The sequence below is a fragment of the Onychostruthus taczanowskii genome, unplaced genomic scaffold (assembly GCF_017590055.1).
Source record: "Onychostruthus taczanowskii isolate IOZ18803 unplaced genomic scaffold, ASM1759005v1 scaffold1, whole genome shotgun sequence".
In the NCBI taxonomy this organism is placed as follows: domain Eukaryota; kingdom Metazoa; phylum Chordata; class Aves; order Passeriformes; family Passeridae; genus Onychostruthus; species Onychostruthus taczanowskii.
The window spans coordinates 16,655,102-16,673,996 of NW_024496525.1; the positions used below are offsets into that span (position 1 = coordinate 16,655,102).

Here is an 18,895-nt window from a genome sequence, read left to right on the forward strand (position 1 = left end):
CCCCGCTCGGCACGGCCCCGACGCCGGCGGCGCTTCCCGCGCAACTCACCGCCGCAGGTGCGGAGCCGCCGTCCCGGCGCGGCGGGCCCAGGTGCCGAGCGCGGAGCGGAGCGGAGCGGAGCGGAAGGGCCGCCGCCGCCGCGCTGTCCGTCATCTCCCCTGGCCACTGGGAGGGCGGCTGGGCCGTGGGGCCGCCCCAGGGGCGGGCTCGGGGGGGCGGTGGGCCACGGGCCCGGCCCAGCCCGGCCCTGCCCACGCTGCCCTGAGGTTGAAATGCAGAAGTCAAGGCTCTCTTGTCGGGATGTAGATTTCCTTGTAGTTCTTTTCTTCCTCGCGCTACTGTTCCCTCCTCAGCGGAGATCAGAGAGGCTCGGGGCCAGTGCGGCCAGGAGCGCAGGAGGCCGGGAGTCGCTTCCCGGGCATAGGGATCCGTTGGGATTTAGGGCCGGCCTCGAGGTGTCCCGCTCAGAGGAATGGGTAAGTGGCCGGGAGCCGCAGAAGGGTTCAAGTGCTGTCAGGAGAGGGGGAGCACCCGTGCGCAGTCATCTGCCACCGCCGCGGCTCCCTTATTGACTTTGCTCGTGTTCCTACAAGTTGTAAGAACATGTTGAGGGTCAGGAGCAGGGGAGAGAGAGAGAGCTAATGACTAGTCGGCTTGTTATTAGTGTTATTAGGCGAGTGCGAGGCAGTATCGCAGCCGAGCGGATGGCTGGAGCCCGTGACACGTTGTATATTATTCCTGACACAGATCGTAGCAGTTAACATTTTAACACGCTTGTTTTACAGCCCAGTGTAATCGTGCTGTTAAGCGAAAGGCGCTAACAGCACCAGGAACGGTCTTTAAAAAGTTAGTCCCGACTCAGAAGCACCGCGCTGCCCTCGTCTTTCCCAAGATGTAAAAGAATTTCCACAACTACTTTTTCCTTCCTCCCCCTCCCCCACGTCTTAGAAGATGTTTTTCTTTTCTTTTTGTTTTCTTCGCGTTTCTTTTTCCTGTGGCAATAAAGCTGACTTGTCTGTTGGGGCGATCTCATTTTTCATCTCTGGAATGTGCTTATTTTTTGGAATATGCTTGATGCACGGTCCGGAGCGCTCGCTCGGACATTTGTTGCCACGGATTTTCTTTCTTTCTGTCTTTTATTTATTCTTTTTTTTTTTTCTTTTTTTTTTTTTTTTTAACCTCTCACTTCTCTTCCTCCCTCCCCTTTGCCTCCTTCAGTCTCGGGGGCATCCCGCTAATACAAAGAAGCGTGCGTGGAGTGGCCGGGGAGGGGGGTCCCTGTCTGTGACATCTGTCTGTGATGAGGAGCAGTTCAGACGCCCCCTTCTGTGCCGTCCGCCGTGTCCGACGGCTGTGTTTGTGCATTTGCTTGCAGAACCTGCCTTCGGGGAAGTGAACCAGCTCGGGGGGGTGTTTGTCAACGGGAGACCCCTGCCCAATGCCATCAGGCTGCGGATTGTGGAACTGGCGCAACTGGGTATCAGGCCGTGTGACATCAGCCGGCAGCTCCGCGTTTCCCACGGCTGTGTCAGCAAAATCCTGGCTCGCTACAACGAGACCGGCTCCATCCTACCGGGGGCTATCGGCGGCAGCAAGCCTCGGGTCACCACTCCCACAGTGGTAAAACATATCCGGACCTACAAACAAAGGGACCCGGGCATCTTCGCCTGGGAGATCCGGGATCGCCTGCTGGCCGATGGCGTGTGTGACAAGTACAACGTGCCGTCGGTCAGCTCCATCAGCCGCATCCTCCGCAACAAAATCGGGAACCTGTCTCAGCAGAGTCACTACGAGTCTTACAAGCAGCACCAGCCGCCCCCACAGCCTGCTCTGTCCTACAACCACATCTACCCCTACCCCAGCCCCATCGCTGCTGCAGGAGCCAAGGTGTCCACCCCTCCCGGGGTGCCGGCGATCCCCAGCACCATGGCCATGCCCAGGACGTGGCCGTCCTCTCACTCGGTGACGGACATCCTGGGGATCCGCTCCATCACAGATCAAGGTGAGAAATGTGGGGGAACCGGGGCCACAAAGGCATCCAAGCAGGGCCGGAGGGGTTCGGTCCCCTGCTTCTGGGTTCTCTCCTCTCCGAGGGTCGGAAGGTGGTTTCGTGTTTGATTCGGGAAACCCCTGGCGTTTTTCCCGGCACGGGCAGGGCACTGAGCTTACTGGAGGATGCGTCTCGGAGCGTGGGCAGAGCGAAGGGCCTGGGTGGGCTGCAGGCGAACCAGCAAGCAGGACCCATCGGCCGTCACCTCCGCCTCTCTGACCCGGGAATTGGGGATCTTCGCCGGAGGGGACGGCCCGGGCTGCGGCGGCACCAGGGCGCACTCGGTCCCAGTCCCGGTCCTGGTCCCGACCGGGGCTCGCTGCCGCACTCCAGTCACGGGCGCTGCCTTGGCGTTTACTGAGAAGTCAATTTTCTGTAGTTTTCGCAATCAGGCCAAATTTGCCTCGGCAGGAAGTTCAAATGTCATCTAATTGCTTTCATTCTGATGGTGTATTTTCCTCCGAAGCGGTGGTCTAGGAAAACCAAAGGCCCAAGATTTGCCTCTTTTATCCCTTTCACATTCTTTCGGTTCCTCCGCCTGGAAACTGCGTCGCGTCTCCCAGCCGCTCGCTAGCAAGGGACATTTTTTCCATTTCGCTCTCTGCCAGTGAGCTAACAGTGAAAGCGTTACTCAAAGTGTCACTGAAAACAACAGTCCAAAATAACCTTTGCCTACAGCGATTTCTGAGTCCCTTTCTTCTCTCAGTAGTGGAGAGGTGGGAGCTGTGATCTGTTTTCGCTGCCTTTTTAACAGCAACAATCCAGTTCTACCAGCATTTCACATGCAAAAGGATCCTTTCGGCATTGCAGGTTTAATTTCTTCTTATTTAATCAGAAAGATGATATTTTTTTCAAGCAACACATACGCATGCACAAGTATGGTTTTTTATATGTATACATGCAGAAAATGTAAGTTGTTCTTCTTCGCCCTTCACGATATAAACTTCATCCTAGTCCTCACTGACACAAACAAATGTGCTTGTTTCTGAGTCGACTTTAACAAATACACACCTGGCAATCTCTGAGGCAATCTAAAGGTAGTGTTGGCAATGAACATTAAAAAGAATGAGAGCATTACAGTCACATGAGAAATTTAGGGTTTGGGTTTATTTTGTTTTGTTATGGTTTTTATATTTTTACGGTTTTTTCCATATATACTTTTTTTTTTTTTTTTTTTTTTTTTTTTTTTTTAAGTGAGTTCCTCCTTTATTAACACCACATTGGCAGGCAGGCCTCTAACGGTGCTGCCGGGTGCCTCGGTATCTGTCTCGTCTCCCTCAGCCCCCGTAGCGACACACATCTTTCTGCAGTGTGAAATCTCCCCCCTCCCCTTCCCGTCAGAGGGCCGGGGCTGCGGAGTGGCCGATGCCGCAGATGGGGGCTGCTCGCCCTTGATTTATAGGGTAAACTGACCTTGCTGACACGGAAAGGAAGCCCCTATTCATGGGAAAGTGTGAGATCAGCAGAAAAGGGCGCTCGCCGAGGGAGCTCAATTTCTTAAGACAACTTCAGATTTGTGCCTTTCCCCAGCACGGCGAGGGGCCGAGCGAGGTGGTGTCGCAGGAAAGCCCCCTCCCACGGCGGCTCCGATGCGGCCGGGCGCGGGGCAGGGCTCCCCCTACTCCCCTGGCTCTCCGGTGCGGGAATTTGGCCGTTCGAGGAATTTGTCCGCCGGCAAAACATCTCGGTATGCCCATGCCGCGGCTGATAGGCATGTAAATAATAGGACTGTTACTTCTTTTCCTCCCGGTTTTCTTATCTTCCGCCTTTTATTTCCCTATTAAAAAAATTGTTTACTTTTATGTTTCATTTTCTTTTTCTCCCAAAAAGTGTTTGGAGCCTAGCTCATCTGCAGGCGTGTCAGGTCTGTTTGTATCACGGGGTGTCGTTTCTCCTCTGACTCACAAATACACACACGACGGTTCCCGTAAATATCCCTTAGGGGATCCTGGGGGATAAATGCCGGGAGGCAGCTCCGTCCCGCCAGTGCGGGGGCGTGGGGACGAACGAGCCAGCCACCTCTGGGCTGGGTTGCTGATCTCTGTCACAGGTTTCAGGAGGGAGCTGGCTCCCTTCTGCCCGCGAAATCACCGTCTCAAGGAGCTTCCGGGAGCTTCAGCGAGATGTGTCGGGCGAGGGACCGGTTTCCCCTTAGCTCTGCCCCACAGACTGCCTTCCATGGGGAGAGGAGCCGTCTCCATCCCGAAGCAAAGCCATCTCCATCTCCGAATGTCAGACTCTGCCTCTAACTCCCTCTCTCCCGCTCCTTTGTTTTCCAGCAGTGACTGACACTTCGCCTTACCCCAGCCCCAAGGTGGAGGAATGGAGCAGCTTGGGCCGAAACAGCTTCCACCCGCCGACCCAGCACGCCGTGAACGGGTTGGAGAAGAGCTCCCTTGAGCAGGAGGCCAAGTACAGCCAGGTAAAGAGAGAGGCGGGGGGCGGGCAGTGATGCACAGGGCTCCGGAGCTCGGCTCGGGCTACCGTCCTCGGTTTGGAACCGGTACGGGACTTTCTTCGGTTTTGGTTTGCAAAGACGGGCGGGAAAAAGCCTGGCTCTCTTCGCTCCTCTCTCCGCTTCCTCCCCCGGCCTGGCGGCCGCGGCGCCCAGCACCCCCATCCCGCTCTGCTGCCGGCGGGCGGAGAGAGGGCTGGCGGGGAGCAGCGATCGCCCCCGGGCCCGGGGCTGCCCCCGCCCCGCCCAGCCCGCCCAGCGGGCGCTCGAGACCCGCCGCCACCGACCCCCGCCCCGGCCGGGCCAGCGGGCACGTCCCGCCGCCGCCTCCGCCCATACAGCCGCGTTTGACTCTGTCCGCAGCGTGCTCTGTAGTCAGGGGAATAATTTGAAAATGAGATGTAATTGCTTCCTACATTAAGCATTTTTAAACGCTTAAGTAGATGGCGAATTTCCTACGTTTTAATTACAACACAATATAACTGTTACTTAATAAATCTCTGTCTAAATCTTTGTACTTGCTAATCAAGTCCCATGCCAGAAGAAAAGCTATAAAAGGCTCAACTGTTACTCGTTGGGAAAGCACAGGTTTTGGAAACATTTTTTCCGTGTGATGGAAACATTTCAAAATGCATCAGAGGTCTTTCAGACACACTGACTTCCCGGCCATGCGTTTGTTGTACTTAGAACCAAGTCGAAGAAAACCCACAATCTCTGTTTAGCATTTCCCGTTCAAAGACAGAGGTTTTGGATTTATTTTTTGAGTTCTGTGTCTGGTTTTAGATCCATGTAGAGGAGACTTTCGTAGCTCGTGTCTGGTGCTGAGAGTAGCTGAATCAGACTCTCACATTCAAGATGCGGAGCACAAACTGTGGGAACACTTGCAAAGAGCGGGCAGAGTGGGAAATACTGTAGATCCCGATGGTGAACAACTACCTCATTACATACATTGCCTTTTAAACAATACACCACCCTCGATGCTGTCCTATTTGTTTTGTTTTACTCTTATTCCATTATTATTATGTTCATTTCATAACACAAATAATGTGCGCTATAGTGTAGCCATTATTGTATGGTTAAAGATAGAATTAGACTTAGATTTAGCATTACTACTCCTTCTACAATTTTCTTTAAAATAAGCATTAACAGCCTTGATAAAAAATAGTAGATATAGCTTGCCACTACTCAGTAAGAGCAGCTGTACTGTGGCTTCATTGTCTTAGGTTCCAGGCTGGGCCTTCTGCACACAGTCCTGCTGAAATATTCACAGGCTCTTGTTCATAGGCTATAAACCATGGCCTCTGATGGATCTCATTTACTTCAACAGATGTCTTGAGAAACAGTGTTTTATAAAGTGAGTTATTTTCAATGCTGGTTTGGAAATTATTTTTTATCTTTTCTTTTTTTTCTTTTTTACTTTCAATATTTATGATTTTGTCTTCATAATATACAACTGTTCTATTGTCGATATCAGTTTTACTTTAAGGTTTTGTTCAACCTGAAAGATCACCTGATAAATGTTATTTTAAAATACCTGCTATTTAAAATTTGAGAAAATTGTTATCAATAAAATGCAATTCATTTATTCAAATAAATTGTCCAGAAAAACCACATTCAGAACCCTGCTCTCTAAAGGAAGATATAGAGGAGGTTCTTCCCTGTAATAATATAGGTAAACTGAATTTGGCTTTGGAAAGTTCTAACACATAGACCAGTCTATTACTATAGTATTCAGAATTGTTATCCAGAGAATTAATTTGAATGTGCATTAATTGCTTTGTCTGCCACATGTTCACTACCTTGCTAATTAAGAATGTGTTAAAAAAATCATGCTAAATAAGGATGGGAAAATGTGATTATTTGCAGTTTTTTTTCCACATACATTTTGCCAAAATATTTATTCCAGACAGTGTGAAGTGAAGTTTAAGAACCAAATTCCTGCTGCATATAGTGCTGACTTACTTTTCGCTGAAGTGTAGTGAGTCTGGAGTGACAGCCTGTGACAGTAAAGACTTACAAAATTCTCTGACATTACGGGATCCATGGTCTCTTGCAATGTGTATGGTTTTGGGTGTAAAGAGATGAGCAGGGGGTATGAGAGAATATTGGTTCATTTGTGAATCTAGCAGGGGGGTATCTGGAATGGTGGGAAAATGGGGAAGTCTCAGATGTACTTAATGTGCCAGAAGGACTATAGTGAAATAGGCTCTGTTGTTGTACTTTGGGGTAATTGCTATTTCCTTATCTCTTTCGGGCAAATCTTGTTACAAAAACTCTTAAGGGTCTTAAGAAGGCAGACATCAGATTTCCCCCAGAGAAGGGAAGTGATTGTTCTGTGATTGTCCAGTTTTATGCCTGTATTATCAAAACCAGTGGTGCCTACAAGAGGAGAGAATCAAGTGTGGATGTTTAACTTAGGCTTCCCAATTTCACCACAGGAGCAGAGGAAATGTGCTCTGAAACACATTAACAATAGATTTTGTGTGAGTGATAGGTAATTCTGCATTTTCTGACAAATATCATCTACGTATTTAAGCATCGCCAGCATCTTAAGTTCACCTGTCCATAGCTTGCAAATAGCTCCATAACTACTAGACAAGTGAAAGACTTGTTCCTCAGTTTTAGTCACGGAAGATAATATTTTCCTTCTCAAGAAATCCCCTGGAAAATTCCTCTGTGTGAGAAAGACCAGAAAAACTGAGACCAAAGAAGGAGATCTTCTCTACTTTTACAGTGAATTTATTTGATCACTTCTTTTAAATGATATACATTTGTTTTAAGATATGGGATACTGTAGCCTTTTTGTAGGCAAAACTCTTATTGACATCCCAGACTTGTCAGGCAGCAGCCAAGGCTGACCTCTCCAATCGGTTCCAATGGCTACGTTTCAGCCCTTGTCCCACATATCAGTGGGAATTCACCCACAGAAAAGGCAGGAAGACTTCACATTTTTGCCTTGACATATGCAGTCACACTAGTTTAACATGAAACTGAACCTCTGGATGTAGAACATTTTTTATTTTATATATTATGGATTTACTGGGGCTTTTGTTTGCAATGTTGTTCATATTTGGGTTTCGGGAGTTGAAAGCTCAGCCTGACAGACTGTGATACTGTACAAAACATTCCACAGGAAACCAAAAGATACCTTGTCAAGTTTCTATTCAGGTTTAATTATCTGATGTCCCAGGTTGTCATTTATACGTAAGCAGTTGCATAATTTTCCTGGTGTATCATACTCACAGATTTGTCACATGGCTTTCAAACAGGGTGACTGTGAATCAGAGAAACTGAGAAGGAAAATAGATTTTTCAGAGAGTTTGACAGTTTTGTGTCATACACATTTCATACAGAGCACAGTTATAGTTCATTGGTTATTCAGGGAGGCACATTCATTGTGGTGTTCAGGTGCTTCTACAGATAATTATGCTATTGTTACAAAGGATGGATATTCTGAGTATTTTCTTTTGTATTGCACAGCTTATACTGAAGCTTCACTTCATTAAGAAAAAATAGCTGAAATGACTGCAATATGAACACCTCTGTAACCTGCATTTGAAATCAAAATGCTTAATAAACATGAATGCAGATCTCAGACATATGATGCTTGTGACTTGCTGGACTAACATCATGGATGTTCAAAGTGAAAAAAAGTTGTGATCTGTATTTACACATGTATGAGAATGAAGAAGACCTGACATATGTCTGTATGATTTGCTGAGAGGCATATAGCTTGGAAATAATTTCTTTCTAGAATGACTTTCTGTGTGCGTTGCAGGAAGCAGATGTGCATACTGCCAAAGGGAGCTGATGCTCATTAAAGGGAAAAAGCTTGTAACTGGGGGCTCTGAGAGCAAGCTCCCTCCTGGAAATGGTGTGCTCTTTGGATGCCTCATCCCAAACTTACTGGAGCTGCAGAAAACACTCCTCCTAATGCAGAGGAGTTTGTGAACATAGTTTGAGTGAAGTCTTCCTCTGACACGCTGGCCAAACCCCTACACAGCAACTACCTCAGGTCTGTCTCAGCTGAACTTCATCAGCTGTTAGGGGCTTGAGTTTTTGGCATTGCTGGGATATCACTCCCTGTCCCTCGGCTGCATTCTGACCAGGGCAGTGAGCTCTGTGTGCTGCAAGCACATAGAGGGAAGGCTCCATTTTAGGGCAAGTGATTGCAAAAGTAGGTGCAACTCTGGACGATTACTTGCACAGAAAATGTATGTAATGTAAATATTTAGTTCCTGATCTTTCATTTATAGATGAACAATGAACAAAGTATATTTGGTGGCTGTGCATCTGTAACTGTATCTGCAGTGCTTAGAAGCCGCAACACAAGGTAACTTCTTTGGGGAGAACCTTAAAATGTAGCCTTAATATTATGGCCAATTACATGGTCCTCCTACACACGTGATGTACTGAAAAAAATAATTAGCAAATTACTTATTTGGCATCTTATAGCACAAGATCCAGACAGTTGGATTCCTGTTATGGGTGTGTGCAAAATCTATCAATGACAAAGGTCCGGACCTACTGCTCTTCAGTCATACCCAGGCAGCAGGGGGGTGAGGCTGTGAAGGAGAGGTTTTTATTTGCTTTCTTGCCATAGTACCCAGCAGCATTGTTAGCAGAGTCTGGTGCAGGGTTCAGACCTCGGCTTGGAGACTGTCTGGTTCTGTGTCACTCTCACTAGGATCTCCAGACCAGGCCTGCTATCAAAGCATTGCCACTAAGACAGCTTAGCTTGCTCAAGGTCTAGGCATCCTTGTCATTGCATGTTGTGGGTGAGGGGCATGAGCTGATCCCACTACATGCACCCGATTCCTCCCCAGGTGATCTGGATGGCACCCAATTCGAACCCCATTTGTGAGACCTGCCTCTTACTGGCCACCTGCTTCCACGGCCAAAACACAGTGCCCTGTCCACCAACCCACATGGCTTCAGGGCACTCCACCCGGATGAAACTAATAAAGAAAGTCAGAGAGGTGAGTGAATGGTATGATGACAATCAAACTGCACTCTCAGCACCTTCTGCTCAAAGGACCCCAGCCCACCAGGAGGTTTGCCGTGACAAACATGATCAGGGACCGTAAAGAGGGAGCGATGGGAGATACCTATCACAGCCAGGGAGCAGAGTGCCAGGAGCAGGGGTATTAGGTGTGATTTGACCTGTTCAGTCTTGGTTCTTGCAGTAGATTGGCAAGTATATAAAGACCGTATAGTGTGTTTGAATTTGTCTGTTGTGGCAATTTATCAGCTTTTAGGAATTGCCTGCACACCTAGTCGTAACAACTGTAGGCATTTAACAATTGATGGGTTGTGGGTTCACCCTCCTTAGTGTACCAGCTTCCCAGCAACTGCCTCTGCAGCATCAGAGACTTGTTAGACAGAGGAGACTGCTGTTTTGGCTGTCCCTGAAGAGAATAAGGTGAAGACTACCAGTTTGATCCCATATTTGCCTAGCTTCTAGGCATCAGGAATCCCTCTGAAGTGTCTGTGTCCATAAGTCTCCTCCCCCAGTTTCATTTAAATAACAGTATATTGAAATTACAGTATATTGCTAAGTATATAATATTAAGAAGACATTTTTCATAGAACCTTTCAGTAATATATTATGGTGTTAACCAACAGCATAGAAAAGAACAAATGTTTATTTCTTCCAGTGTATTTGCTTGTTTAGAGTCCATGTGTGCCCTGCCCAATTCCAGATTTTGCCAAAATACCAAAGGGGAATTATTGTGCAAATCTGTTCTAAAACTATGGGAATCTGTTGTTAATTCTAGCTCAAAGGAGTTTGCTTATATGACACGATATTTTTCCCCTCTGCTTTCCTATTGTCCTCATAAACCCAGTATATCTGTCTAAGGAAGACTTCAGTTGTGTTTTTGTCATCAGAACCAGGCTTTGTGCTTAAAACAAGAATTTGTTTTCACCCCACTTTGAAATAGTCTGGTTGTGAAGTTTGTTAAATAGTAGAACATAGCCCAAGATCCAGCATCTTCACTGGAAAGGCAGTGACTTTGATTTATATCATCCTTCTCAACCTGGTGTATGAAAGGGAAGCAACCATTCAATGACAGTGCAGACCTTGAACTATAATCTACATTTGGAGATGTTTAGGTGGACATATTTGTGTGCTTGGTGTGCTGTGATAGATCTCACTTCACTGTGAAAGCCGACTAAACCAACTGCACTTCTGAAGAAACACTGGAAGCCCTTTCTCCCTGCTTTTCCCTCAGAATGTGCTTAGGTTTTACAGCAACCTCTGCCTTTTATCCACCATGCCTTTTTCTCCTCCCTCTCTTTTCCTCCGTTGTTTTTGTAGTAGACTACTCAGTGTCAGAGAATGAGTGATATGTTTTTTTCCTTTTTTTCTTTCCCCCATCTTTTTCCCCACCCCTTTTTTTTTTTTTTCTTTTTTTTTCTTTTTTTTTCTTTCCCTTTTGTTTCTGCTGTAGTTTGCTTTGGAAAAGACATAAAATGCCTCTGGCTCCTTCAGGAAAGGATTGGTGATGGTGTGTAAATTCAAGTTACTATTACTATTTCCAAAACTGGGATTTTATTTCCCTGAAGAGGCTGAGATTTAAAACTGGATAAGAAAATATAATTTAGAGTGATCTTGATGCATGTCCCAACTATAGTTAAAACACTCAGTTGATATTATCTGGTTTCTGTGTTATTCACTACAGCTGGGGATGGCTATAGGTAAAGGAAACAACTTTAAGTTAATAAAAAGGCACATTAAACATGGGGAATGGGATCTGCTCATTATGAAAGGACTGAACTTTATTTTAGAAGGAAATAGTGTGATTTTCTTATGCAGTACATTGTTGTGCATTGAATGTAATAATGGGAGAAATAGCTGCAAAGAAAATGGCATCTTTTAAAGAGATAATGTAAAGGATTGGATAGCTAACTATGTTTGAAATCTTGGAGCACTTCAGCATATAAGTCTCTTTTAATTGTAACTTCAACTAGAATACCAGCATTTGCTCAACTTACAGTGAAAGAGAAATAGTGTAATTCTCCATTCCTGAAAGGTCTTTTTTCAAATCACAGTCTTCTGGAAATCAGCTCAGTTCGGCTGAGCAACAGAGCAGCTATGTAAGCCCCTTGCCCATGTGTTATTTTCAAAGCTTCTCAATTCCAATGTATTATCACTGTTTTCTCTTTCTTGAAAACAAAGACAAATATTTTATAATATTATACGAAATTAATATCTTACATAAAAATATTGCCTCTTCTAAATTTTTTTTGTATGTCAAAATTATTTAATGTCAGTGTCCTAATTTTTCAGAGTCTCATTTTCTGCTGATTGCAGTGAAATTAATAGAAAATCAAATCAGGAATATGTTCATTAAAATAAGTTAATTAATCTAAGAATATGGATATTTAGTCTAACATGAAAATATTTTTGTAAGAATATTTTCCACCACTATAAAAAGCAAACCATTATTTGCAGGATTAACTCTGGCTAGGTTATTTAGATACACCTTAGCAATTTTATCTCATTTTTTCTTAAAAAATATTTTTAATAAAAAACATTATCATAAACTGGGGAAATTTACTCAGTGTTCACTTTTGAAGCCCTATTTTAGGTGACCTGTGTAGGCACATTAATTTTAGTGGAACACTGATCTGAATTGATTTGTGATATCGCCATTTTTCCTGTTGATCCTGTAGCACTGAATTGCAGCTTCAGAACTTAGCTCTAATTTAGTAATTACAATTTCTACAAAAATATTACTTAAGTTTATCAATTTTAAAACCTAAAGAACCTCCTGTTTTTTTACTTAGATTATTTAGTAATGCCATTTTCCTAAATGATACTTCTATTTCATGCCTGCTGCTGCTGTTTTACGTGGAAAATTTGTTTGCTCTTCCCTAGGGATCCCATATGTTGGCTTGATTTATGCATCATATTTAATCTCCAATTATAAAGGGAGACTTAGCATGTTTGCTTCCTTGATGTTTGCAGTTTGTGTTTGATTGCTCCTCATCATGTCATAATCGTTTTAGCTGATTATCTGCATGTCCATAAAAATGAGATATCCTCTGGATTTTTATGCTGATTTGCTCTTCTGATTGAAGGACTAGATATTTTTCTTCCTGCTATGCTTTCTCTTGCTGTGGAAAGAACAACTGCTGCAATAGCTTCTTCATGATTGTGTTTTCAGGCCATTTGGAAAAGATTCATCATTTCCAGAAAATATTTGAAGGTTTTAATTTTGAAAACCAGCAGCGAGAAGGTGTCTGTGTGTCTGTGCGGGGCTGCGGCAGCATCTCTGCAGAGAAAGCTGCTGCCAGCCCTCACTGTGCTCCCAGGAGCTGCTCCCAGGAGCTGCTCCCTGGTACCTCTGCTGGCTGGTTTCAGTCGCTCTCGGGGAAGGGCTGTGCTGCAGGATCAAGGCAATGTGCTGAGCTTGCTGATCCGAGCACAGGAAGGATTCATTCCATCCAAGTCAGTGTCAGAATTGCGAGATACAAACGAAAACAGCGACCTTATTCACCAGAGGTGTGTCCCTTAAGCCGTGACACAGACTGAACTTCTGATGACTGCAGCAGGGGATTTTGGGCTGAGTCACTGTCCAAGCCCATTCAGGCTGCTGAATTAGGTAACTCGAATTTGAAGGTTGTGCTGTTTCTCCAGATTTTTTTTTTTTAAATAGTAATTTAGAATACTTCTACAAAGCCTGCATTCTTAGTCCATGCAATACATCAACTATTTAACTAAATATTGTAACAATTATATTATAATTTATACTAATTTATATTAATTTAATGGCCAAGTCATTTAAATAATTGTAAATAATAAAAAAAAAGAAAAATAATTTGCATTCTTTTGGACACCCGCTCTAGAGTTAGACTATAAAATTGAGGTGGCAGCCACCTGTGGCATCTAATGGGCTCTTTGTATTCACATAAAACTGAAATGAGATCCTTTACATTATTGCCATTAATGATAGCTAACATAAATACTGGTCTGTGATTTCGAATATTACAATTCTGGGTCATTTTCTGAAACATTTACAAGTAACATGGGAAGAGAACATGGGAGATGAACTAATATTGATACTGAGAGAACACATATCTAGCAAGCAAAAGTCAGAGAAGAAAAAGTAGGGAAGGGAACGAAACGAAATAATGTCAATTCACTAAAATATATAATTAGAATTTATACCATGAGGACCAAAAGTGAAATTTAGCTTGCATGTTTCTCTGATTCTTCTGTGACCAAGGCAGAAAAAAACCAAAATCAGGTAGTTTGTCTGACACGGATTGACTGGGAAGTTTGCCCAGAAATCTTGTATCCTTGTCTCTTCTTACCACGAAGGAGAGAGGAGGCTGAAGCTCTGCGACACGTTATACAAGCATAGCCTTCAAAACAGATATCAAGGTGTATGTGGTGGTTACCTCTGGCTGTGAAAGAATTGTTCTGACTTTTAGGAGTCCAAGCAGCTAATGGAAATTACTTATTCCAAAGACATTCCCATATTAGCTTGGTTCTAGACTTGCTTTTCATCCACCCACTCCCTCTGTGTTGCAAATCACAAACAGACTGAAAACAATGACAAAAAAAGATTTCTCTAGTTAGTATTGTATATAAAGTGACCAAAACTAAAGATTCCATCTGTTAAAACTACTCAACCAACTCCTTTACTAGTGAAAATATGTGCAGTCTGCCTGTTTCAGCAGTACCATATTGTGTGACCTAAATCTTTATGTCCACCCTGGTTTTGATTTCTCACCTCAATATTCCTTTTACTGTCACTGGCAGGTATCAGCAGCAACTTGGCAGAGAGGCACCAGACCCAGCTTGTGATCCTGACCCAATTACTCTTGTTTTGCTGGTAGCTTTGCGAGAACAGGTTTAAGTGAACTGTGAGTTGGTGGGAGGTCGTGTGTTCTAGGTTTCAAATGCAGCTCTAAAATTTGGAAATACTTATTCCACCAGTTGTCTGAAAACATTGATAGAAGCAGCAATTGAGAGCAAAAGTTCCTCTCTGATCTTTGTAGAAGCCAGAAAGTAGGCCCTTACAAATGGGAACCCTTATCTCTTACACAGCAGAGGTTCTTGTTCAGCTACAACTAAATGTTTGTTTGTTTGCTTAAAAAAAATTAGATTTCCCTTGAAAAACGATGGTTCAAATTAAGAAAAAAAATATTTATAAAACTTAAAAGCCAGGTTCAAGAACCTCTGCACTTAAAACAAATTCTTAGGGTTTTAAAAATCCATAAACACCATGGGGTTCTTGCACTCCTAATTACGAATGTTTAGATTTTGCTGTTCATTTCCTCTGATTGAAATACTGCAGGATGAATTATTCATCCAGTTTATACAGGGTCATGGAACTTAATCCCCTCCATTTATTTTAAGTGAATGTCATGTTTGTAAAAAGTGCCAGATTGACAGACAAGATTCAACCCTTCTGATAACCTACACTTTGTATCTAAGGCTGCTTGGAAATAAAAACACTTGTGACAAGACTATTAGGTCAACTCTTTCGCAGATAAAAGTCGGACATGAAAATTTGGGGGTTGGGGTTGTTTTTTTTTTTTTTTTTTTTTTTTTTTTTTTTGAGTAACATACTATAAAATCATGTAGAGTGAGATTTTTCTCTATCCCCTCATCTTTTAATTCAGGTCAGAGGAAGCCTCTGACTGCTTTGTGGGTATGGCTCAAACCTCCCCTGAGGCAGAATTGCTGTCTGTGCTGGGCCAGTTCCTACCCATCCCAGTGCTGCCTGCTTGGCTGAGGGCATCTGTGGCATCCACAGAATCAGGGTTTTGAGTGGTAAAGCTTTGTAGCAGTGCAACAAAAATAAGAATGATTCACCAGTTCAGTGAGGCAGTGATGACAGACACCATTGGTGGCCTGTGACAGGTTGCAGCTGGTGGTCCCTACACAACTGTCTCCACATCCTGCCCTCAGTAGTTGGGGCAAGATCTTTCTGACATTCAGAACAGACTGTAAAAACAACAGTTCTCACAACTTTGTTTTGAATAAGAGTGTTTGTGTGTGTAAAAGGGTTGTTCTGGCTGCTATAAATGTGTGTAGGTATTCTTTTAAAATAAGCTTTTAAAAAAAACTAGTGAATCTGTAGTCAATTTCCATCTATTTTATCAACAACAACCCAAGTGGCACTTACAGTATGATTCAATAGGGAACCTGGGCTTCTTCATGAGTTATAATTTGAAGACTTTGTGCCATAAGGCCACAGAATATATGTGTGATTGGATCAAATATTCATCAACAAGCCTGCTGACAAAGTATTTATCAATAATGTCTGCATTAATGTGAGGTGTTCAGGAGCTCAGATTTGCCTCAGATCATGCAAAGTCATCTGCTTATGGTTGTTGAGGAACCCCTGGTGGCCTTGTCTGTAGGAGATTCAGTAGACCAGGACATGGGCTGGAACATTGGTGGACCAGCCCATGAGATGCCTTGTTGGCACATTGCCTGGCACTGATCTACCCTGTACCCAATAACACATCCTTCCTAAAGCTCAGCTAAGGGTTCCCAGAACATGAGCACTCATAAAGAGGAATCCTACTTAAAATGGGGCTTCCAGGCACAGCCTTGAGCCCACTGCTTGGTACCAGCCTCCTTGGGAGTGGGAAAGCCTGAGGAACAGGGTGGATTCACAGAGTCCCAAAAAAACCCCTTCTTTTGAGGTCTAGAAGCTAGTTTGTGCTGTCTCAATGGCTATGAGACTTCAGGGATTTGTCCCATATATTTTCTTCTTCCAGCACCCACTCCTTCAGGGTTTCTGTACTCCTCTGTGCAGAATATGTTTGTGTTGTGGCTCTTGATATGCCAGAATTACAACCTGGCTTCAATGGCTCTACTGCACCTGTGCAAAGCTTTTTGTTGGTGCTTGTTACAAAAAACAGAGGTGCTCATTCTTGTTTCATGTTTGCACATTGGAAAAGCTTTTTAGGGCCACACTTCTTATTTCCAGTAAATTCAATGACATACTTTTCCTTGTGATTCAAGAATTGTACTGATTTGCAGTGCAATTATTTGCAGGTTTGTATTAATTAGTAGTGTTGTAAACACTGATATTTAAAGCTGAGGTTGAAGTGTAATCCTGAGTCACAGTAGGGGGTACGTAATACAAGTTACTGGTCAGATCTCATATTTGGATTTTCAAAAGAATAAGGCAAGTTCAGCTTCAACAAAGAATTTACCTATTTTGAATGACAATTATGTTGCTGCTGCAGCTGTATGTTTTGTATTAATTAATAGTCCTATTGGAAGCTTGAGGCCAGGTTCCCATTGCTGTCTCCTGCTGCTTTAGATTGCTGTACAGGTTTATATTGATGGAGTCCAGCAGAATTGCTGCTCTGTTTCCCAAATGATAATGAGAGGACAGTTAGACAGTGGAACTGTGAGCTACATGGGTAGGAAACTCATGAGCCTGAAAATAGACCATTTTGAAGGTAAATACTGGAAATCAGACAGGTGCAATCCAGGCAGAAATTGAACAAGTGAAATGTTAACACCATGTGAAGTTTTAGCAGAAACAAAAGTCTGTTTCATTTTTTAGCTTGGCACTATTCAGGTTGTGCCCAGTTGTACCATGTGATGATGCTACAGGATTTGATGAATCAATACTCTTTTTTCATATCCAGATAGGAAACATTTTTGAGAAAAAATGCCACCCCAAATCCTAAAACAAACACCACACAAATTGAAACTTAAGCAAGATAAATGATCTTGGTTTGTACCTGTTGTGCTGAAGAAATATTTATGGGTGTGAAATAAACCACCAAACACTTTTTAGTTGAATAAGGAGTCAATAATTGTGAAATCATAGCATAGCTGACTGAAGGACTCTCCCTTCTCTATTTAAATAGAAACCCTTCTCTCCAGCCTAAAGAAGGACCTAGGAAAATAGCTTGCAGGAAAGAACCCAGCCCTGCAATTGTTTCATGCACAGAAGCCCTGTTGAAACCAGGAGAAGCTATGAGCAAAGAACATTTGCAAGTTTTTTATCCCAAGTATCTAGAAAAAGATTTTTAAAAGTCACCATCAATACTACTACTACTAAAGTTGTGACTCATGCTCTGAACAAACAGTTACCAAAGAGTTTAAGATGTTCCACCCCCCCCCGGCTGCTGTTACCTCTTCACTCTGGGGAGTGTTGCTTTCAGATCTGTGCCCACACCTGCCCATGGCAGCTCAGGCTGAGCCCACCCTCCTTCGGGGCCAGGAAGGGTGAGGCACAGGGATGGGTCTGTCTCTCCTGCCGCTGGGATGGCTGTGGTCACTGCATAGCCAGGTTAAACTGCCACAGCACCACCCAGCAGGGCTTGCAACAGTGACAACACTTTGTGTGAAATTTGGGAAAGGTAGGTAAATGTAGCAGTTCATCTACTCCAACCTGTGGAAATCATTGCCAAGTGCATCAAGGTGCTCAGTGAGAGAGAAGGGAGAGACTCATTACAAATCCCTCCAGTAGCTCTCAAGTGTAATGATCAGACACAAACATGGGCTTTGAGGAGTCCATGAACAACAGCTTGCAGGAAGGCAGGCAGGTGCACAGGGGCCTCAGCAGTTCCTGCCCTGCTCTTGGTGTGTGTTTCCTCATCATCTGCTTGTGGTCCCTGTCTGGGACAGGTTGCTGGGAGAGGCGTGAAGCACTGATCACAGTGGGGTAACTGGTCTTAAAAGCAAAGTGGAAGGGGCCACTGAGCCCCTGAAATTCAGGGAGATGGTTATGGGTTTCTCTCTCGGTGTCCTCGCTGGTCCTGGTATTGGTACAAAGCCCCAGCAGCATCTGAGGGCAGTTATTTTATGCCAGATCCAATGTGTCTTACTCTCTTAGAAATCCTTTTCCTTTCCCTCTCCTTTCAGGCACCCAATGGCCTCCCGGCCGTCAGCAGTTTCGTGTCCGCACCAGCCATGCCCGCCTACGCCACACCGGCCCAAGTGTCACCTTACATGACGTACAGCGCCACTCCATCCAGCTACATGGCGAGCCACGGCTGGCAGCACGCCGGGGGCACCCCGCTGTCCCCTCACAGCTGCGACATCCCCGCCTCGCTGGCCTTCAAGGGCATGCAGACTGCCAGGGAGGGCGGCCACTCTGTCACGGCCTCCGCTCTCTGATGCAGGAGCTGGTCCGGGAGCACCGTGAGCTCGATGGCTCCTTGGCCCCTGAGCCCAGCTCACGGACTGCTCCCTTCACGCTGGCCACACCTGGCACTTCTCCTCGTGACTTGTCTCCCCTAAGGCTTTTGGGATTAAAGAGCGGAAGGCAACATCAGAAACTGAGAGAAGTGTGGTGTTGCGCTCTTAAAGACTTTGTGTCCCTCAAAGGGCTCGTGGAGCCTTGTTCCACTCTCTCCTGGTCAAACCACACATATTTATTCTTAATCATCACAAACT

General features: G+C 44.6%; 1 protein-coding gene across 1 annotated transcript in view; it reads left to right on the top strand.

Annotated features, from left to right (window-relative positions):
* Positions 1-18,616, top strand: part of PAX9 (paired box 9) — a 19,070-nt gene extending 454 nt beyond the window's left edge. Inside the window, exons 2-6 of the mRNA XM_041417238.1 lie at positions 355-477; positions 1,220-2,003; positions 4,331-4,473; positions 9,333-9,485; positions 18,362-18,616. Coding sequence (XP_041273172.1) covers positions 355-477; positions 1,220-2,003; positions 4,331-4,473; positions 9,333-9,485; positions 18,362-18,616 — 1,458 coding nt within the window. The remainder of the gene's footprint in view (positions 1-354; positions 478-1,219; positions 2,004-4,330; positions 4,474-9,332; positions 9,486-18,361) is intronic.
* Positions 18,617-18,895: the final 279 nt, after the last annotated feature.